The sequence below is a fragment of the Erythranthe guttata genome, chromosome 5 (genome assembly GCF_056151865.1).
Source record: "Erythranthe guttata isolate IM_541 chromosome 5, IM_541, whole genome shotgun sequence".
NCBI classification, from domain to species: domain Eukaryota; kingdom Viridiplantae; phylum Streptophyta; class Magnoliopsida; order Lamiales; family Phrymaceae; genus Erythranthe; species Erythranthe guttata.
Window position 1 is genome coordinate 7,142,741 of NC_142537.1, and position 24,012 is coordinate 7,166,752.

Consider the following 24,012-nt stretch of genomic DNA (forward strand, 5'->3'; position numbering starts at 1 on the left):
TATATGAGTTATAAATTGATAATTAACAAAAGAAAATTGATATAATTTTTTTGAATTACGACGATATTGTAGAAAAAAGGTCAAATGACGAATAGGCCCATGACAAGAGCACTTAATTAAAAGAGGGACATCCAACTTTTTTGTCTTTCAAATAAATCCAGCCCATTCAAACTTATTTGCAAATAAGGAAAATCTCTTTATATATACCAAAATTACCCCCAATTCATTGAAACCCATTTCAATTCCAATTTCATGATTTACACCCCAATTTAGCCTAATTTTATCAATTAACCAATTTTAACCATAATTTCAATTTTGACCCCAATTTTGACCCGCCACCACCGGAGACCGCCGGTCGCCACCGTTGACCGGCGTTGACTTTTTTTTTTTTTTTTTCAAAAACTTTTTTTTCCCTGAAATTTTTTTCCAGCCGGTCAACAACCGTTGACCGCCGGGTCTCCGGCATTGACTATTTTTTTTTTTTTTTTTTTTGTTTTTTCTTAAAAATATTTTTTTAATTAATATTACTGTCTTGGCTGCTAAATTACTGTCTCCGGCAGTTATTTAACTGTCGGAGACAGTAATTTAACAATAAACTGACTTTTTTTTTTCTTCAAAAATATTGTAATTAATATTACTGTATTTGCTACTAAATTACTGTCTCCAGCAGTTATTTAACTGTCGGAGAGAGTAATTTAACTGTTAATTGACTTTTTTTTTTAAATATTTTAATTAATATTACTGTATTCGTTGCTAAATTACTGTCTCCAGCAGTTATTTAACTGTCGGAGACAGTAATTTAACTGTTAATTGACCTTTTTATTCTTAAAAAAGATATTTTTAATTAATATTACTGTATTCGTTGCTAAATTACTGTCTCCAGCAGTTATTTAACTGTTAATTGACTTTTTTTTCTTGAAATTTTTTTTCTTAAAAATAATTATTTTAATTAATGTTACTGCCTTGGCTGCTAAATTACTGTCTCCAACAGTAATTTAACTGTCTTAGACAATAATATTAATAATATTACTGTTCGGGAAAATAATATTCATAATATTACTGTCCCAAACAGTAATATACTGTCTGAGACAGTAATTTAGAAGCCAAGACAGTAATATTAATTAAAATATATTTTTCTGAGAAAAAGAAAATTAAAAAAAAAAAAAAAGTCAACGCTGGAGACCGGCTGGAAAAAAAATTCAGGAAAAAAAATTTCATCAAAAAAAAAAAAAAAAGTCAACGCCGGAATCTGGCCGGAAAAAAAATTCAGAAAAAAAATAATTTCTGAAAAAAAAAATATTTTGGGGGTTAATGTGATATATTTGTTTAAATCCGGGGTCAATGTGTAATTTTAAGGAAGTTAGAGCATAATGGATGTATTTGATAAGAATTATATTATGGAGGGTATTTTAGACTAAAGACATGGGGATGGGTTTAATTAAAAGACTGTTTTTTTTGTGGACCAAAATACATTTAAGTCCCATGTGATGGACCTTTTTGTCATTCGCGCTTATAAATTTGGATTGCATGAGTTGTCATAGTTAATTCATATATTGTTAATATTGAGAAATTATTAGCGTGTTCTTATCTGTTCATTGGAATAATGAGTAAATTAGAACATCTAGTCAAATTTTATGTAATTATCATAAAACAAAGGGAAAATTAGTTGGAGGTCCCTCAGAAATATTCTTTACAGCTGGATGCGCGCAATTTGCAATTTTGCTAAAAGTCTCTATGCGCTCCCCTCCCTGTAACACCCTGCATTTTCGGTAAAATATTATTATTTTATTTTACGACCTCTATGTGTAAATTTATGAAATTAGGGTTTAGAATAATTCTTGCATGATTAGTAATTATGTAAAATATGTGATTATGTGAAATATATGATTATGTGAGTTATGTGATTATGTGAATTATGTGATTACGTGAATTATGTGCTTAGGAAATATTTTGAAATATTATGCCCTTCTTCCTCTTCTTTGTTCTTTCTTTTTTTTTTCGAAAAGAGCTAAGCTCTTCTTCATCAAAGTCCTTCTTGCTCTTCTTCTTCTTTTCTTAATATATAATCTAACTCTTGATCTCTTCTTGTATTAGAGAGAAAAGAGCTAACAAATCCTTCCCCTAAAGAATAGAGGTGGGAATTCTTGAATTCATGCTCAAACATGCAACACCACTAGTATTTTCGGTTTTCATTGATTTATTTGTTTATTCTTGCATATTATGTGATTATATGGCTCAGATGATGATTGCATGTTAGTATTTTGAAAAGATAATTTTGTTCTTGAATTTTTATGTTCTTTCAAAAATTTGGGGAAAAATTGCTTAAGTTACTTATTTGGCTTAATTAGTAGGTTGCATGTGTTAATCTAGTGTTTGATTGTTGATTTGTGAAAAGAAATTGAATTTTTGGCTTAACTATGAGTTTTTCGAAATTTGGGGAAAAATTGCATAAGTTGCTTATTTGGCTTAATTAGTAGGTTGCATGTGTTAATCTAGTGTTTGATTGTTGATTTGTGAAAAGATATTGAATTTTTTGGCTTAACTATGGAACTTTCGAATTTTTGAGGTAAAGTTGCTTAAAATTGCTTATTTGGTTTACTTGGTATCTTGCATGTGTTGACCTTGTGTTGATTGTTGGTTTAAGGTATTGCATGTTAAGATCTAGTGATTCATTGTTGATCTAAGGTCTTGCATGTTAAGATCTAGTGATTGATGGTTGATCTAAAGTCTTGCATGTTAAGATCTAGTGTTTTCTATGAAAATGATGAAAGAACTAAGAATTTGTGCTAACTTGATTTAAAATACTCTTGCATGTGTAGATCTAGTGAAATTACTTGAATAAAATGTAAAGATGAAAGTCTTGAACTTTATTCTTGTAAAATGTTAGATTTAATGAACTTTTGATTATAGATTGTCTTTGCATGTTAAGATTTCGGTTATTGCTTGTATTTGATTATGGATTATATTTTTATGCCTAAATGACTATGTGGAACTTTATTTGTGTTTTTGCTATGTGATCTTGCTTGTTTATGTGTTGATCATTGGGTGTGAGGATGAGAAAAGGGTAAGTAGATGGGTGCATGTGTGGGTGCATTAGTGTCATGATTTTTAAAAAGGTAAAAATATGTTGGAAAGTCTTTCGAGCTTACGGTAAATAACCGATGTACGACGAGTAGGTGCCGTAAGGCCTAGGGGTGGTTTGATTCCACGTAGATAGACGGATTCGTAAAGTATGAGGTTATTTATCGGGAACTTAGATTGATTCTTCCAAAGGGATTCCCGACGATTTTTCATATCATGCATATGTCTCTTTATCGTGTTGAAGATATAGATGGGAAAATCTCACTCTATGGTCTTGGGATCGTAGGGTTATAATGGTGGGAGATTCTCATTCTATAATCTTCAATACGTGTCATGGCATATAGTTATAAAGGTGGGATATTATCACTCTATGGTCATGGGGTCATAGGGTTATAAAAGTGGGAATTAGTTAGAGTGAAATTATACCACTGCCCAAGAGAATAGGAAAATATTCATACAAATATTTTAAATATGAACCGGACAATTATTATAGTTTTAAATTAGATATTTATTAATTGACAAAATTACCCCTAGGTTTAGGTTTAGGTTTAGATTTTAGTTTAAAATATCTTTCTTTTATATATAAGATTGATATAATTACAGTTTTTGGTCCCCAAATTTGCACGTTTTCACTTTAACTTGGTCCCCCATTTACCGTCGTCAACAAAATACACACTAATGTTGTCACATTTTGAACACATTGACTCATTGAGTCCCTCCGTATGTTTGACCGTCAAGAAATAACGGTCAATTGTTGGCCATCTATCCTCCACCAATCCGAACCAGTCTCTTGGCCATCGGAGAAGATTGAGAGTCTGGGCAAGACGAGGAACACTTACAATATTTCCCAGCAATTCCAAAATTCTTGGTTCTCTTCACCATCCAAAAAGATTGCGAGGGCTTGCGAATCCAATTTGGGTTGCCTCTCCGCCACCAGTAATTTTCTCGAAGAATTGTGTTGAATAAGAAATGCATATGATTTGGAGATTAGGGTTGAGATTTTGATCATACACGGACTTACTAATTTATTGCATCGGTGACTTTAAAGTCCATTTTTGGCAAAACATATTTCCGGAGTTGCACATGTGGTTATTTGTTGCCAGAATTGAGTGAACATTCACGGACTTAGTGGTGGGTGGCTGGATTTAGCCATGAGTGGTCGAAGGATTGTCAAATATGGTCGTGGGTGATCGCATAGGGGTAGCCCATTGCCGGTTTTGAAGAATAAATAATCGGAAAATATAGAGTATAAGCAAAAGAAATATAGTAAAAGGTGGGGTGAAATAGGTAAAAGTGAAAATAATAGGTGAAATATTAAAAATATAAAGAAAATAGTATTTTTAAAACATTAAAATAAATAAAATAATGACATATTAAAAAAAATCAAAAACCCGATTGAATCGGTTCAACCCTATAAAACATGACCCAAATGGTTGTCCGGTTCCATAGCCAGTTCGGTTCTGACAACATTGGTTCTACCTCAAATAAATTTTCAAGAGGGTCTTGCTAATTTTCATATATATAAATATATATATATATATATATATATATATATATATATATATATATATATATATATATATATGGCAAACGGCAAAAAGGGACATGACAATGGACTTAAATGCACATTGGTCCACAAAAAAAAAAACAGTCTTTCAAATAAACCCATCCCAATGTCTTTAGTCTAAAATACCCTCAAAAATATAATTCTTATCAATTCCATCCATTATGCTCTAACTTCCTTAATATTACACATTGACCACAGATTTAAACAAATATATCACATCAACCCCCATTTTAATAATTTTTTGAATTTTTTTTTTTTCGGAATTTTTTTTTCAGAATTTGTTTTTCCGGCCACATTTCGGCATTGACCGCCGGAGGCCGGCGGTCTCCGGCGATGACTTTCTTTCTTTTTTTTTTTGAAAACTTTTATTTTCTGAAATTTTTTTCCGGCCGGTCTCCGGCGTTGACTTTTTTTTTTGAAATTTTATTTTTTTCTTAAAAAAAATTATTTTAATTAATATTACTGTCTCAGACAGTAATATTATGGATATTACTTTCCCGAAAAGTAATATTATTAATATTACTATCCCAAACAGTAATATTATTGCACGAGACAGGAATATTACGGTCGGAGAAAGTAATATTACAGTCGAAGACAGCAAAAATGCAGACCAAGACGATAAAATTAATTAATAGAGTAATATTACTGACTCAGACGGTTAAATTACTGTTGGAGACAGTAATTTAGCAGCCAAGACAGTAATATTAATTAAAATAATTTTTTTTAAGAAAAAAAAAATTGAAAAAAAAAATAGTCAATTAACAGTTAAATTACTGAATCCGACAGTTAAATAACTGCTGGTAGGGCTGTGCGTTGGTTGGTTTGGTTAAAAACCAACCCAACCCATCAAACCAACTTTGGTAAATATTAGAAACCGTTATCGACCCAATTTACATGGTTGGGTGATGGTTGAAAACCAATTTAGTGGGTCGGTTGATGGTTTGGTTGACGGGTCATCCATCTAAATATTTTTTTAATTTTTTTTAATATTGTATTAGTTGTTACAGCGCCATATATTTTATAAATTAAATATGACTAGTTCAACAATATTCAAATAAAAGATTCAAAACATTACGAGCATATATATTGCAATTAAACATAAATAGTTCAACAAATAATCATCGTCCAAATATTTAGGCTATTTGTCTTAAAATTAAAGACAAAATGCACTTCGTCCCCTATAAAGTTTTAGTTTTCGCATTTTCCCCCCTACAAATTAAAAAGTGAGACTCTCCCCCTTCCAAATTTTATTATAGTTGCACTTTGCCCCAAGTGTGACTTTCCAGCGTATTTTTCACCGGTTTTTTCATATCTCTATCAACTTTAAGGGCATTTTCGGCCTTTCACCAATCTCACCCAAATATTAATGTCTTTGAAAACCCAGATGCTGATCAAATGGGTTCTTCGTTTGCTGCTGCATCAATATCGATCAAAGCTGCAATGGGCTGGATCTTTCGCCTTGGAAATCAAGGTTGCCGGAGTAATTGAGCCTCGGCATAAAATGCAGCGGCGCCTGCACCGTGTTTCCTCTGCCATCGCCATCGTGGGGCTTGGCGAATGGGAACATTTGGGCTGCCTCAGATGGGCCGGAGGATGAGGGGGTGTTGTCGTCGTCATCGGCTGTGGTCATAAGGATCATTTGGAATGTGCTGCCGAAAAAGACAGTGGTTGGCGTCGCTGGCGTCATAATCCACATGGCGGTGGGCGGCATCATATTGACAGCGGGGCCGACAGAGTTGAGTCGTTGCTTCTGAGAGAGATATTCAGGTATGAGAAATTGGCCGTAATTGTGTCGGTACCAGTGGCGGCTATAATATTTGGGTGGGGTTGGTGAAAGGACAAAAAATCTTTTCAAGTTGAAGGAGATACGAAAAAATCGGTGAAAAATATGCCGGAAAGTCCCATTTGGGGCAAAGTGCAACTATAACAAAATTTGGAAGGGGCAAAGTCTCTTTCTTGAATTTGTAGGGGGGGAAGTGCAAAAACTAAAAATTTCTAGGGGCCGAAGTGCATTTTCTCCTAAAATTAAAATAGTTCAAATTAGATAATTAGGTTAGATTTATTGTTTTTAGGATTTTGTCAATATAGACAATTTAATAAACGTGATATAAAATAGAAATTTGAAATTAAAACTATTAAATAATTTAATTAAAATTAATAAATAGTAAATTAATAAAGAAAGTTGGTTGGCCGATATTACCCGACTAACCAACATTTTAGCATATTAGAAACCATTATCGACCTAACTATACATGGGTTGGTTGACATTATCGACCCAACTTAAATGGGTCGGTTGATGGTTGATTATAGGGGTGTAAACGAGCCGAGCCGACTCGTGAGCTCGAAGAGCCGGCTCGTAAAAAGCTCGAACTCGAACTCGAGATTTTCGAGCTCGAGCTCGAGCTCGCGAGCTCGAGCTTTCTGATGAGCCGAGCTCGAGCCGGTTTTCAGTTGTTCATGAGCTCGCGAGCCGGCTCGCGAGCCGGATTTATTATTATTTTTTTTATTTTTTATATGTTATTTTTATTTAAATAATGTATAATAATGTAAAATATTATAGAAATAAATACAAATATTAAAAATATATATAATTACAATTTAGTTTTTATTTTTTATTTTTTTAAATAATTTTTAATAATAAAATAATAATTAAATAAATATTTAAAAAAAAAAAAAAAAAAAAAGACAATGGGCTCGAGCTCGAGCTCGAGCTCGACACAACTGACACGAGCTCGAGCTCGAGCCAAAAAAAGAGGAGCTCGCGAGCTCGAGCTCGAGCTCGAGCTCAACAAAATAAACTCGAGCTCGAGCTCGAGCCAGCCAAAATAGGCGAGCTCGGCTCGAGCTCGGCTCGTTTACACCCCTAGTTGATTATCCATCATAAATTATGGGTCAAAAATGGGTTGGTTGGTGGTTAAAACCGACGCATGCACAACCCTAATTGTTGGAGACGGTAATTTAGCAGCCAAGACAGGAATATTAATTAAAATATTTTTTTAAGGAAAAAAAAAACCACTTAACAGATAAATTATTGTCTGCGACAGTTAAATAACTGCTGGAGACAGTAATTTAGCAGCCAAGACAATAATATTAATTAAAAAAAAATTTAAGAAAAAAAAAGTCAATTAACAGTTAAATTCAACGCCGGAGACCGGTGGTCTTATCGGTCTCCGGCGGTCAACGGCGGCTGACCGGCGGTCCCCAGTGGTGGCGGGTCAAAATTGGGGTTAAATTAAAATTAATGTAAAAATTGGTTAATTGATGAAATTGAGCTAAATTGGGATGTAAATCATGAAATTGGAGTTAAATATGGTTTCAATGAATTGGGGATAATTTTGGTATATATAAAAGGATTTTCCTTATTTGCAAATAAGTTTGAATGAGTGGAAATATTTGCAAGACAAAAAAGTTAGATGTCCCTTTTTGAATTAAGTGCCCTTGTCATGGGCCTATTTGCATATATATATATATATATATATATATATATATATATATATATATATATATATATATATATATATATATATATATATATATATATATATATATATATATATATATATATGTATATATATTTCAATTATATTTCAATGAGAGGTCTGCACGCAAAGAAAGAATGCAATAGGTACGTAATTAGAGTTGTACCCATATTGTAATTCCTATATTCCACTTCATATAATTAGAGTCTTCGTCTTATATTCATATAAACCCTAGGGTTCTCTGTGACAAATTAATTAACCGGAGGCTGAAAAATACGTGGAGCAGCTTATAACATGAAAAGGCCAAAAGGAAAAGACGGTTTCAATTCCACGTGCAGGATATCCATATTGCCAGAACACATCCTGCAGAAGATACTTTATTTCCTCTCCCAAAAAGAAGCTGTTCGAACCTCCGTACTTTCGAAATCATGGCGCAGTATTTGGTGCACTCGCCCTAATCTCGATTTTTCGATCCAGGCCTTCGAAGGAAACAAACAAGACTTTATAACCACCGTGGACAACACTTTACAGCGATACTTGGATCAAAGGCTGTGCATAGAGGAATTCAGCCTTCGTGTATCTATAGGCGGTGACGACGACGAAGAATCGATGCCCGCTCTTGAGCAATGGATCACATTAGTAACAAGTATGGGTTTGAAAGAGCTTCGTCTTCGGAATAGTACGGAAGACTATAAAAATAATCATCTGCCGTCTGTAGTCTTTGAAGCCGAATCACTCAAATATTTGGACTTGGATAGATTCATAGTGGACCAAACCACTATTCGAAGGATACTTCTCTTGAAGAATCTAAAATCACTTGATCTTCAACGAGTCTCGATTAAGGATGATATTTTCGAGAAGATAATATTGTCTTCTCCTATGATTGAAACTTTAGCTGTCAGAAACTGTCGAACGCTAACAACAATTGATGCGATGAGTCTACAAAACCTAAAGAAGTTCACTTTTGTGAATGATAATGTCCCCTTTGTGGATTATTGTAGAATCAAAATCCATACCCCTTCTCTTCAAGTAATTGATTTTCGTGGCCGATATATTCCGTTCCTCATGGGGGCGGACTTTCGTAATCTCACCCGTTTATCTCTGACGGATGTCGTTTCGCCGTTGGACCACTTGTCGACGTGTAAGTTCCCAATCCTCGAGATCTTAATTATTTTTGATTGCTGTGGATTCGAAGAAATCAAGCTATTTATTGATGCCCCGAAGATAAACAGTTTTGACTATTTTGGAGACTTTATACCGTCCATCTCTTTTGCAACAACTTCTTCTTCCAGTGAGTGGCATTCAACTATACACCTGCATTCTATCGATGTTTTTTCTTCTTTGTGGTTCGTCAATCTAAACGAACTGCTCAAGTCGTTAAGCCAATCCATAATTTCTCTCAACATTGATCAGTGTTCTCCCATTCGAGAAAACATTATGGTACAAGACAAGAATATTAAACCAGTTGTGGTGGATAGTTTGGGTTTGCGTTTTGATTTATCTTCGATTTCATCTCTTATGAATGCTTTGTTTTGTGTTTGTCGTCCGAGATTTATCGATGACTCTTTCTTCTGTGGAAGCGGATGGAAGATGGATCACATCAAGTGTCTGTGGAATATTCTTTTAATGCGGAGAGAATTTAGAAGGAAAAATCAGTTATCACAGTTGTGGTTTCGAGATTTGGAGGAATTGAGATTGGTGATTCATGACAAGAATAAAAACGAATGGCGTCCGATAACTCTGTCACAATGGCCACACTATCGACGACGACAAGGGGAAGACATTATTACTCGTATCGTATTGAAATGGAGACAATCTTTGTGAATCTTTGATCCTAGTATTTTTTTTTTTTTTTTTTTTTTTTAGTTTTAATTTTAAGACTTTGTACATTAACTTTGGGTTATTTAAACCTATGTTTTTTTTCTAAAGGAATTATTGTTTGATGAATATTATAAGACTGTACATTGAAGGGGAAGGGGAAATGCTGTGGAATCGAAATCAATGTACCGTCTCTTGAAATAATTAAAATTTTATACATTAAGATTTGGGCACTTTACAAATAACTGAATAAGCCCAAAAAACGGGTACTTGTTCATAAAATGGTCTAGACAAAAAACTTTTTTATAAAAAAGTGACCACATGATCCAACGGTTTGTAAAAAGGGGCTCTTTGACATAACCCCCCATTACTTTTTTTAATAGGGATAGACCCAAAATATTTTTGACCATTTGAGAAAAGCCCATACCCATTTTCAGCCATTATGTTTTCCAGCTTTGCCCTCGCCCGCCACGTCATCACTGGGTCACGCGCTCAGCATTTTTTTTTCCGTTTTTTTTTTTCCGTCTTTTCTGTATCAGTTTCCTTAATCGACTATGAATTCATAGTCGATTAAGGAAATTCTTTAATTTTTTAATTTTTTTTTGTTTTTTTAATTTTTTTTCTATATCAGGTATATTAATCGACTATGATGAATCATAGTCGATTAAGAATCTGCTACTAAACATAACAAATTACAACTGCGAAAAAATGCAAAATCAACTATATTTTACAAAAAACGAAAAATATACAAACGTTATAAATGATTTATACAATTGAAATCAATAAACAAGAAATCCAAAAAAAATAAAAAAAAACTGGAGTCGATCAACCTTAATCGACAACCAGAACATAGTCGATTAGCTTAATCGACTATGAACATGTACATAGTCGATTAAGTTTCCAGCCTGTGCGAAATTCTCTACACGCATCCTCCGTCCGATCCACAAAAAAACTCAAAATCAGCCTCCCCATCATCCCCACACCACCCAGAGCTCCTGCCATGGCCGAAGCCGTCAGATTTTGAGCATGTTCAGCTCCACCAATTAAGAAAACTAATTTAATTTAATTTAATTTAATCCCAAAAGCAACACGCATGATTTCTTTTTCCCGCAGCTCCAGCACATCCTGCTGCTCGCCGCCGCCGCAATGCATCCGTCTCCGGCGATGTTTGCCCCGTCCGATGCAGCGCTCTCCGCCAATGCTAGCCCCCGCCGGTCGATTTCGTCGAAGTTGCTGCCGCAGCACGACTCCGCGGCGTCGCAAACCAAATCCGCCTCGCCGGCGCGGTTGTTCCGCCGCCGCTGCTTCTGTTGTTGCTCGTCGTGGAATAGGGAGAGGATTTGCTCGTCGTGGAATTGGGAGAGGATTTGCTCGTCGTGGAATTAGGGTTTTAAAATAATACATTGACAATTAAGGGTAGATTTGGAATTATAAAAATAACATTTGGTGGAATACTAACTAAGGGGGTTTTCTCTAATTATTTTTGGGAGGGGGGGTTTCCTTAACTACATTTCCTAGATGAGGGCGGTCTTGCTAATAATCCCTTGTAAAAAACTAAAATAGCTCCTCACATTTTAATATGCTTCAATTTCATCATTTAATATAATATAACCTCAATTTGACCCCAAATGTCACAAATTATTCAATTTTAACCCAAAACACAATTTTATGGACAATTTCGTCCGTCGCCGCCGTTGACCGCCGGTCAACCGCCGTTGACTTTTTTTTATTGCTTTATTTTAATATTAAAAAAATATTTTTTTCTGAAAATTATTTGAATATTCATAAAAAAATTGAGTATCATGAATTTTTTCAATAAATGTATTTTGAAATACTGAAAATATAAATAAGATTTTTTTATTTCGAATTTATAAAATATTAAGTTTGGAAATAATATATATACATGTAGTAATTGTTTAAATGAGTATATAAATGTTAAATATGAAATAACTTAAATACATACCAAAATAAAATTGACAACTAACCAATTGAAGAATCCACCTCATCAATTGAACACCAACGAAGCAATTTTGATAAATGACATCATCATTTGCCACATGTCAATCATTGAGGGCATAGATCCTCTTTTTATATAATATATATAGATAGATTATGAATTTCAAATACACTAATCGACATATTGAACAAAAAGATACATATTGCCTTGAACAAAAAGTTAGCAGATTTCAAAATCTGTATTCCCCGCAGATTTGGCAGATTTCCAAAAAATCTTTATTGATGGGAAATCCCTCGCCCCAGGCCCACAGCCTTGGCCCAGTCCAAAAAATATGTCTTCGTAAGATCAAAGATGGTCTTAGTGTTTCTCAAGGGTTTTTGGGTTTCTTGCTCTGTTAGTAATAAAATTTTGTTAATAAGATTCCTTACGTAACTTAGAAACTGTTCGCCAAATTACCATATCACACAACCCTCAAAATATGTCGTCGGAGGAACCATCCCAGAATCCCACCGTCGATGAGAGCTCCGAGAAGAAGCTATCCAAGAAAGAGACCGCGAAGCATGCGCGCCTCCTCGAACGTCAAAAAGCCGCCGCAGCATCTGCTGCAGCCGCCGTTTCGGCCGTTGCCCTCGAAGGCGACGAGGACCCCTTGAGGACGAATTACGGCGATATCACGTTGAAAGAGTTGGCATCATCAAAACCAATCTCCGGGAAGAAGAAGAGGACGCTTGTACAAGATTTGAATGACGGGTTGAAGGGCAACATGGTGGTAGTACGTGGCCGCGCGCAGGCGATCAGGGCCGTGGGGAAGAAGATGGCGTTCCTCGTTGTTAGGAGACGAGGCTGCACGGTTCAATGCATCTTGACAGTGTCCCAAGATTTGGTCAGCTCGCAGATGGTGAAGTTCGCCACTAGCTTGACCAGAGAGAGTATTATCGAGATCGAAGGGCTCGTCTCCCTGCCGGCTCAACCAATTACCGGTGCCACTCAGCAGGTTTGTTTGTGTCTCTATGCTTCATAACATTATTTTCTAATGTTTTCTTTGAGTAACAATTTTACTATCTCATTATATAATTCTTCAACGATTTTGAGTTACAGTAGAATCTCGATAAATTAATAACTTCGCGTAAATAATACTTTCTTCTGGTCCCGACTTGGTAAAAACATATTAAGTTATTAGTTCGATAAATTAATATTTCGCTAAATTAATAGAATTTTGTTGGTCCTGCCTCTATTAATTTATAGAGGTTTAACTGTATATCATTCATAATATGAATGGTTAATTTCGGCCGTATAATATAATATGTTAATTCTTATATATAGGTGGAAATTCAAGTGAGGAAACTTTATTGTGTGGACAGGGCTGCTCCCACACTGCCGTTTAACTTCGACGATGCAGCTAGAAGCGATGTCGACATAGAAAAAGCTTTACAGGTTTATTCTTCGTTTTATCGATCTACCGACGAAATAAAGTCTTTTTTTTTCTATATTTTAATAGAAAACTTTGTAGTTTGTACTGACGATCGAGTCCTTAATTAATGATGAATACAGGCAGGTGAGCAGCTCGTTCGTGTGAATCAGGATACTCGTTTGAACTACAGATTTCTTGACATCCGCACTCCCACTAATCTCGGAATTTTCCGCCTTCAGTATCAAATTCAGAAAGTAAGTCGAGTTCATTTTCGAGCTCGCCGTCATTTTTTATTAGTTTAAGTTTTTTAAAAAAATCCTTATACAGTAGAACCTCGATTGAATAATAGTTTCTCTGATGAAAACGTGTTAAATTATTAATTGGATAATTTAATAATTCGCTAAAGTAATAGAATTTTCCTAGTGCCGACTGTATTAATTTATAGAGGTTTAACTGTATATGTTTGTGCAGATCTTTTGCCAATTTTTGGAGTCGGAAGATTTTTTCGGGATCCACACCCCGAAAACATTAGCAGGTTCTAGTGAAGGCGGTTCGGCCGTATTTAGATTAGATTATAAAGGGACGCCTGCATGCCTGGCACAATCACCTCAACTTCATAAGCAACTATCCATCTGCGGCGATTTTGACCGTGTCTTTGAGATTGGTCCCGTGTTTAGAGCCGAAGACTCTTTCACGCATCGACACTTGTGCGAATTTACTGGTCTCGATGTCGAAATGGAGATTGACGAGCATTACTCTGAGGTATTTTTATTATTTGTTTATTAGAAATTATTGACTAGTCTCGAATTTTTGTTTCGTAAGTCATATTTATCTCGGCTTATTCGTGATGCAGGTGATGGACATTGTTGACCGCTTATTTGTGACGATGTTCGACTTTTTGAATGAGGAATGTTCGGAGTTGCTTGAAGTCATCAATAGGCAATACCCCTTTAAGCCTCTTAAGGTTTGTTGACTCGATAATTGTTATATGTTGTAATAACGATTCTTTTGGTCGATTACTCATCGTTGTCGTCTTTGATTATGCAGTACTTGCGTAAGACCTTGCGTCTTTCCTTTGAAGAGGGGATTCAAATACTGAAGGTAAAAAAGGGAAAAAAACGAGCATTCATATGTTCTTTTTGTTAAGGAAATATTTCTTGAAAGGCTCGTATGTTTTGCAGGAAGCCGGCGTCGAAGTTGATCCCCTTGGAGATCTCAGCACGGAAACAGAGAGAAAGCTTGGCCAACTTGTACTTGAAAAGTATGTATGCTGAGTTTAATTTTATTTGCTCCGATTAAGTAGATATGTCGGATGTAAACTGATCGTATCGAGATACTTCCAAATTCGTAGGTACGACACGGAGTTCTATATCCTTTACCGCTACCCTCTGTCTGTTCGACCATTCTATACGATGCCTAGTCATGATGGTACGGAGTACAGCAATTCATTTGATGTTTTTATCCGAGGTAACTAACTAACTATACAACTTATCGCCGTGCATTGATTATTTTCACATCAGTATATATGAAATATTATTTTAAATAATAATGAAACATTTTTGTTTTGTTTGTTTATTAGGGGAGGAAATTATATCGGGCGGTCAGCGTGTGCACGTGGCCGATTTATTGAGGGAGCGAGCACAAGCATGTGGAATCGATGTCACGAGCAAGACAATCTCTACATATATTGATTCTTTCAGGTGCACTTTCTTTTGCCCTTTCTTTATACAACTACTGTTATTCTCAAGACTTGAGATTTCTTAACATTCTCGAACACTCGTCACGGACATGCCTCCGACACCCGTGTCGGGCTGTGTCCGTAATTAATCACAAGTGTCTAGATTTGTATAATGCAATCATAGTAGATTTGTGTGTCTGATGGGCGCGTATCTGGTTTGTATTTGAAGGTACGGGACTGCGCCACACGGCGGATTCGGAGTGGGATTGGAGAGGGTGGTGATGCTCTTCTGTGCGCTAAACAATATCCGCAAAACATCTCTTTTCCCTCGCGATCCACAGAGAATTGTTCCGTGATTCTTGTTTGTTTCTGCTTTTATTTTCCATATGCTTTCTTGTTTATGTTTATATCATACTCTACTTACTTCATTGTTATGCTTCTCACTAACCTAGAAACCACAACCACAGTTATGCACTTATGCTTATTACACTCACTCTCTCTCTCTAGCCTACACCCAGTGAAATAAAACATGTGCTTTTAAACTATGTATGTGTTTGATTAGTAAGTAGTTATTTATATAAATCTACGGTTTAAAACCACATAATGTATTTTACTAGGTGTAGGATCTCAAAACATTCTTGAAATTTCAACTGCTACCGGGTAAATATAGTTATTATTATTATTAGTATTATTATTATTATATATATATATATATTACATAAATATAAGCGTCGATGATCTTGAATTTACTCTCCCAGAATTTCTTTTTCCTTTTTTTTTCTGTCATTTTCCATGTAAACTGGCGTCGTTTCGTTTTTTTCTACCAATTAGATGCAGCCATTAATTTCTTTTTCATTTAATTTTAGGGTAAATTACAAACACCCCCCTGAGGTATGGTTAAATTACAAAAACACCCCTCTTGTTTGAATAATTACAACCACCCCCTCAACTCATCAAATTTAGTGGAATCTTTGAGATTATATGGAATATTATCACTTTTGTACCCGTTTTATCCCATTCTTCTACATTATGAAGCAAGATGATTAATATGTGATTTTTAGCTTGTATATATCAGTTTGTGGTGCATCGGAAGCTGTATTTTTTACACAAAAAAAGTACAAACTAGATCACATTTCACGGAATCTAGATGACTATGTTGAATTTGGCACCATAGAGGTGGAGGTCTAAGAAAAAATCATAGTTGAGGGGGGTAGATGTAATTATCCAAACAAGAGGGGGATTTTTGTAATTTGACCATACCTCAGGGGGGTGTTTGTAATTTACCCTTAATTTTAAGGTGTTTGATTGCATTCGGCCATTTTCGTGGGCCAGATGTTTCTTTTTACTTTTATTTTTTATTCACCCCGCGTACAATTCTGAACTTATTTTGCTCTCTTTTTTTTTCTCTTGCCACGTGGGCCCAGCTTTTCCTTTTATTTCTCTCCTTCTATGTAGTAATATGTGGGCCCTCTCTTTTTTCTTTTTCTCTTGCCGCGTGGTCCCTGCTTTTCCTTTTATTTCTCTCATTCTCTGTAGTAATATGTGGGCCCAGAATTTCCTTTTTTGTCTCCTACCACTAGCACCGGCAATTGAGCCGGGCCTAACCGAAGCCCGATGGCTCGGCCCGATTATATTTGAGCCGAGCCTACTTTTTAGTGAGTCGGGCCGAGTTTGAGCCATTTTACTAAACCCGATTTATTTATGAGCCGAGTTTGAGCCTACTATGGCTCAACCCGAATAAGACCCGACCGATTAGGTTAATAATAAAATATATAATATATTTATTATTTTAATACTATGACTCAACATACAAGTTATGACCGTATAAGATTATTTAATTTTGCGAAGAAAAAAATCAAAATAAAAGGAATTAAGTAGTGACGATGGCAATAAGTTAAATATGAATCAAATGCAACATATCACCGAGATTTGAGAATATAAAATGTTTCCAATAATAAGAGTTACTAATCTTTTTTTACTTCTTTCGGTTTTATTTTCAAGTTTTTCCAATAATTTTCAATGATCGTTTAGGTTTTTTTTTTTATTAGCTTCAATGGAGGTAAATCTTGTTCATCACTTATTTTTATAAAAAAAAATTTACTCATTACAATTATATAGTAATGGGGCCCGATATAAACCCGAAACCCAAAAAAATACATGAGCCGAGCTTGAGCCTATTCTAATGAGGTCCGATAACATGTGAGCTTGAGTCTATAGTAATGAGGCCCGATGGTATGTGAGCTTGAGCCGACCCAAGATCGACTCACATGGCCCAATTGCCAGCCCTACCTACCACCTACTTCTCCTGCAACATCCAATGCAGCCACCCCTACACTCCCCAGTCCCCTCCCATATTTATTTTCTTATTTATTCTTTCTTTATTTGTTCTCCCCCACCCAAAGACGCCACATCATTTTTTTATTTTTCATTTTTCTTTTTCCTTTTCCATTTTTCTCTTTTGGTATGCTTTTAATAATTTATTTTTACTTGTTTTTTGTCTTAATTTTATGGATTTATAATTATTTTACCTAAATTCTATAAACATGGGAATTCCTTTTTTGGAATAATAATAGACTTATAGTTATGATAATTTGAATTTCTATGTTTTAATAATATATAATTTACATCTGATTATATATAATAACTGTAGGATTTTTTTTATTTTGCTGGTTTCTACTTATTTTTATTTTAATATAGAGTTAATTGAAATTTTATATCAACATTAGTATTCGTGTATATATATATATATATATATATATATATATATATATATATATATATATATATATATATATATATATATAATTTTCTGCGTTGGAAAGAAAATACAAATGTTGAATCATTGATATAAATATCAAGATTTGATATTTATTTATTTTTTATAAATAAATAATAAGCAATTAAATTAGTTTTTGATCTATATATTAATAAAAAAAAGGATCTATAGTCTCAATGATATTTGTATTTTTGATACTAGTAATTGTACCCGTGCGATGCACGGGACAACAAATTGCATTATTTTGATGTTGTAAGAATATAAACAAACGTTTGATATATCGTATGATCAAAATTCTATTATACTGGAACATTATTAAGTATACTACACACAAAAAAAAAGGACATAACTTTACTGTTGAATAATTTTCCAAATGAATTGAATCAGCTAATACCAGTAGATTGAAAATTTGAACCAGGAAAAAAATTATCAATTATGTCTTCCATGTTGAGCTTAAAAGTAATTAGATTTAATAACTAAGTTAACATAATCAAAACTAAACTATCGACAACATACCATCGTAAAAGGCCATCTATACATCTTGCATCGGAACTAAGCCCTTCTCCACTGCCTCATTTTAAGGTTGTTTTGCCACTGGAATTAACAATTGGAAAATTAAGAAACAAAAATAAATATAAACAATAAATTAAATATCGCATACAAACAATAAGTCTTGAAGGTCGACTTCCAATAGCTTGTGGCTCCGCCCATTTTTGGTTAATTTTCTCAAATCATCCCTTTCAATAACATGTCCAATAACATATAAAATGAAATAATTGTTATACATAAAATTTGAAAACTTTGGTATAAATTAATGAAACACATAATTTAACAAAATGAAATTACCTATAAGCCATGATGGAAAAAGATGTAAACTAATTGCCACACATGCAATAGGATGAAGAAGAAGATAAGAAACAAAATCTAAAGTCGGGTTACCAAAAGAAGAAGCCTTAGGTAGGGAAGAAATAAAATTCAAATGTTGCAGACATTCTGTAAAACGATGTCACAAAATCCGCTAGGGATGAAAATCAGATTTATTTACCCTTTTGTGTAAAAATTGAAAATCAGATTATTAGAAATAATATCTAGGAGAATTTGATGAAAATCGATAATAATATTTAAAATAATATTTCGGAGATAAAAATTTGATAAAAAATCAAAAAATAATATTTAGGAGATAAAAATCAAAAATAAAATTTAAAATAATAGTTAGGAGATAAAAATTTGATAAAAAATCGAAAATAATATTTCAAATAATGTTAATGAGATAAAAATTGATAAAATATGAAAATAATAATTAGAATAATATTTAGGAGATAAAATATGATTAAAATCAAAATTATTATTTAAAAAAATATTTAGGAGATAAAAATTTGATAAAAATCGAAAATAATATTTAGGTGACAATAATCTGATAAAAAACGAAAATAATATTTAGGAGATAAAAAACTAATAAAAACATGATAAAACTCGAAAAAAAAATATTTAAAATATTATTTAGGAGATATAAATTTGATAAAATTCGAAAATAATATTTAGGAGATAAAAATCTGCTAAAAGTTGAAAATTATATTTAAAATTATAGTTAGGACTTAGGAGATATAAATTTGATAAAATTTAAAAAATATTATTTATAATAATATTTAGGAGATAAAAATTTGATAAAAATAAAAAATAATATTTAGGAGACAAAAATCTGATAAAAATAAAAAATAATATTTAAAATAATATTTAGGGGATACAAATATGATAAAATTCAAAAATAATATTTAAAATAATATTAAGGAGATAAAAATTTGATAAAAATTGAAAAAAAATTACAAATATGACATTAGGGTTTGGTTGCCCAAGCGTTTCTTTCTTTAAATTTGATAAAATTAAAAAAATATTATTTATAATAATATTTAAGAGATAAAAATTTGATAAAAATAAAAAATAATATTTAGGAGACAAAAATCTGACAAAAATAAAAAATAATATTTAAAATAATATTTAGGGGATACAAATATGATAAAATTCAAAAATAATATTTAAAAAATATTAAGGAGATAAAAATTTGATAAAAATTGAAAACAAATTACAAATATGACATTAGGGTTTCTTAATTAAAATAATATTAAGGAGATAAAAATTTGATAAAAATTGAAAAAAATTTACAAATATGACATTATGGTTTCTTAGGGTTGCCCCAGCGTTTCTTTCTTTTATACATAAGATGTGTTTCGGTTGTTTCCTATTTAACATGTGCTCACTCATTTAAACACACATGCGCGCGCGCGCACACACACACACACACACACACACATATATATATATATATATATATATATATATATATATATATATATATATATATTCTTTCATTACTTTTACCTTTAAAAACTAGAAAAATACTATTTTACTTGGGCGAATCGCAAATAGGCCCATGACAAGGGATTTAAATGCATGCACATAGGTCCAGACAAAAACATTCTCGTAAATAAACTCACCCCATGTCGTCTATCTAAAATACCCTCTCTAATACAATTTTTATCAATTTCATCCATTATACTCTAACTTTCTCAAAATTACACTAAACCCCGTATTTGAACAAATATACCATATTAACCACTATTTTTATAATTTTTCAGAAAATAATTTTTTTATGATTTTTTTTCCAGCCATACTCCGGCGTTGACCTTTTTTTTTTTAAACATTTTTTTTTCTGAATTTTTTTTCTGGCCAGTCAACCGTCAGTCTCCGGCGTTGACTTTTTCTGTCTAAATTAGTGTGTTAACAACAAAATTATTGCCCAAGATAATAATATTGAATGCCAAAACAGTAATATTACTGTCCCGAAAAGTAATATTACTAATATTACTTTCCCGAATAGTAATATTACTAATACTAGTTTACCGAATAGTAATATTACTAATATTAATGTCCCAAACAATAATATTATTGCATGAGACAATAATATAATGGTCGGAGACAATAATATTACGGTCGAAGACAGCAAAATTGCATCCCAAGACGATAAAATTAATTAATACAGTAAATTACTGTCTCAAACAGTAATATTACTATCTCAAACAGCAAACAGTTCAATTTTTGTCCCCGACAGTTAAATTACTGTTGGAGACAATAATTTAGCAGCCAATACAGTAATATTAATAAAAATATGTTTTAAAGAAAAAACAAATTTTCGAAAAAAAAAATCAACTCCGGAGACAGACGGTTGACCTGCCGGAAAAATAATTTCCGAAAAAAAAATCAAAAAATAAAAATAAAATAAAAAGGTCAACGCCGGAGACCGGCGGTCAATGGCGGCTGATCGGCGGTCTTCGACGGTGGCGGGTCGAAATTGGGTTCAACATTAGAATAAATGTCAAAATTGGTTAATTGGTAAAATTGAGTTAAATTGGAGTGTGAAACATGAAATTGGAGCTGAATTATGTTTCAAGAAATTTGGGGTAATTTTGGTATATATATAAAAGGGTTTTCCTTATTTACAAATAAGTTTGAATGATGTGCATTTATTTGGAAGACAAAGTTGGATGTCCCTCTTATAATTAAGTGCCCTTGTCATGTGCATATTTACCATTTACCCTTTACTAAATTCTTTTTCTTGGAAAATGTAATATTTTGATTGTCTTTTTTTTTTTTTTTTTTTTTTTTTTTTTTTTTTTTCTATTTTGTATTTTTTATTTAAATTTGTGATTTAAAGAGTTATGTCAATAAATTTATTAATTTACGTACATTTGAATAATTCATGAAGTGTTTAGTGTATTCGAATAGTTTATGAAATTTTGAGTGAATTTGAATAATCTAGAAATTTTTAGTGTATTTGAATAATTTCAAAAAATACAATCAAATTTATTTTTCTTATGAACATTTTTTAATATTCGAATAAAATTCGAATAAATTATATTTGGATAATTTATAGGGGTAATTTGCTATAGGTTCCTCTATATTATAATTTTATGCGAATAGATCTAAGTCAAAATCTTCTAATTTTAATAAATTAATTATATAATTTGTGGCGGAAATACCTTTAATCAAATCAGATCAAATCTCTTAAATTTTCTCTAGTAAATTAAATTTCCCAAATTTATCTCTTCCAAAATTTAACTAAAACAAAATTAATTTGTAAAAGAAAAAATATATATTTATTGTAAAAACTCAGACCGTGAAAAAACACCACCGCCGCAGCCGCCGCATATGACTCCGTGAAATAGAAATAGCAAACTAACATTATTGAATAACAAAGAACAAATTACCTATGAATTCGCCAAATGCAAACAACAATTTGAAAAACAAAAAAAAATAGCATCATCTAACTACAAACAACAAAATGAAAATATGATATGCAGTATCTAAATGCAAATAATAACAATAAATACAAAACAAAAAAGTAATACATATCACAAAAATACAAAAACAACAATAAAATCATACATAAAAAATAGGGCTAAATACAAAAACACCCCTCTACTATGGACTTTGTATCATATACCCCCTGTACTACACATAAATACAAAACCCCCTACTGTTATATTGTTTTCAAAATCTGACGAAAATACCCGTATTAAGCCTATAAATATAAGGGTTTGTTTGAGCCATTTTCCACTATATTTTTTAACATTTTCGGTCAACTTTACTTGGGAAATTTTGATTTTTTTGATTTTTTTCTCCAAAACATATAATTACTTAGATTTTTTTTTTCTGAATAAAACCTTTTATTTTTGTCATTTTGAATTTCTTTATTTTTTTTCTTAAATGTCTTCCGGTAATTGAAGCATCCTAAGATTACAAACATATAGTGACAATAACATAAAGTTTGAGGCACAGTAAAACTTAACGATGGAGAAGCTTAAACTTGGAACATAAATACATAAGAAGAGAATGCACATCTGGTAAAATTGTACTCTAACTGTCCTAGCATTCGTTCTTTACGACTAAATCTACGTGAACAATGTGCATATAATTTTTTTAAAATTTCATTTTCAAGTTACTTTTTGAAGTAAAAAAAAAACGCGTGCAAACTCGTTGTATTTGTTTTTTGCATAATCAATCTTCTATTTGCATAATTCACAAATCTTTTTGATGATCCCCGGAACTCATTGTGTTCATTGGATGAAAATAGATTTTTTATAGCTTTCTTATGTCATTTTATTCTGATTTATTTTTAATATTTCAGGAACTCAACGACTGAAATATATTTAACTATTAATGGTACTTAAAAAAATATTCGAGCATAGAATACAAGTTAATATTAATTATTTTGATCTCACGGAGTTTTCTAAAAAAAATGTTAGAATGAGAATTTTTTTTGTGACTAGGATATAAGGAAAATTAATATTCAATCAGTACATGAAAAAATAAAAAAAATTAATATCTATGCGTGTTCTATTTATATATAATTCTATTTCTATTTAATTAAGTCAATTACTTATATGTTTTAATATTTACTATATATACATTTATTAATAAGAAAGAATTAATGATAAATGTTATATTTAGAATTCAATTTTATTGTAAATTTTATTTTTTGAACATAAAATGAATATAGTTTTCGTTATGACACTATATTATTTATTTATATAATTCATTTGACACTATTCATAAGATAAATATAGTTTTCGTTATGACACCATATTATTTATTTGTATAATTCATTTGATACTATTCGTATAACTGTTTTAATCATTTAGCTTGTCTGTTTAGGCCTCGTTTGGTTGGGGAGATTAGTTATGATTAACTAAATAATAGGACTTTGTTTGATGTTTGGTATTCCCCATAACTTGTCGGGTCGACCCGCAAATATTATTTTATCACAGCTTATCTTATCTTTTAGGCATGTTTTTTTATTGGATCAGCGAAGCTCTAATAATATAGTTGGGTTCCATTAGATTATTTAATCTTATCTTGGCTAATCTTATTTTGACAACCAAACGAGGCCTTAGTTTTTATAAATTTATTTTAAATCTATTTACACAAATGTATTGTTGCCCGAACGGTCTCTATCTTGAACTTAATTAGAGTTCAACTTCTTCTATTGTCATGTCTCGATATAATTGACATTTATCAAGCAGGGCCCATTGGGCCAGCTCTGAGTTCAACCCTGTAGTTCCGATTCCGAACTTGGCCGGCGGTCTGAAGGTCGGGTCGACGGATGCGGGTCGGGTCGGCCTTCGATACAAAACCGGACCATATTGGTAGATTTTGTTGTCTATTTACATATCTTTTGCAACGAAATAAAT

The 24,012-nt window shown here is 32.4% G+C and overlaps 2 protein-coding genes across 2 annotated transcripts; both read left to right on the top strand.

The window, feature by feature from the left end:
- The first annotated feature begins 8,421 nt into the window (after window positions 1-8,421).
- On the top strand, window positions 8,422-11,331 carry LOC105968199 (uncharacterized). The gene is made up of 2 exons (XM_012992820.2): window positions 8,422-9,825; window positions 11,059-11,331. The coding sequence occupies exons 1-2, from the start codon at window positions 8,422-8,424 to the stop codon at window positions 11,329-11,331; spliced, it is 1,677 nt and encodes a 558-aa protein (XP_012848274.2).
- A 952-nt stretch (window positions 11,332-12,283) lies between these two features.
- Window positions 12,284-15,583, top strand: LOC105968201 (aspartate--tRNA ligase 1, cytoplasmic). The gene is made up of 10 exons (XM_088818246.1): window positions 12,284-12,896; window positions 13,226-13,336; window positions 13,454-13,567; window positions 13,785-14,075; window positions 14,167-14,277; window positions 14,361-14,414; window positions 14,495-14,574; window positions 14,665-14,780; window positions 14,893-15,013; window positions 15,221-15,583. Exons 1-10 carry the CDS (start codon window positions 12,381-12,383, stop codon window positions 15,345-15,347), a joined length of 1,641 nt encoding a protein of 546 aa, XP_088674372.1. The 5' UTR covers window positions 12,284-12,380; the 3' UTR covers window positions 15,348-15,583.
- The last annotated feature ends 8,429 nt before the right edge of the window (window positions 15,584-24,012 follow it).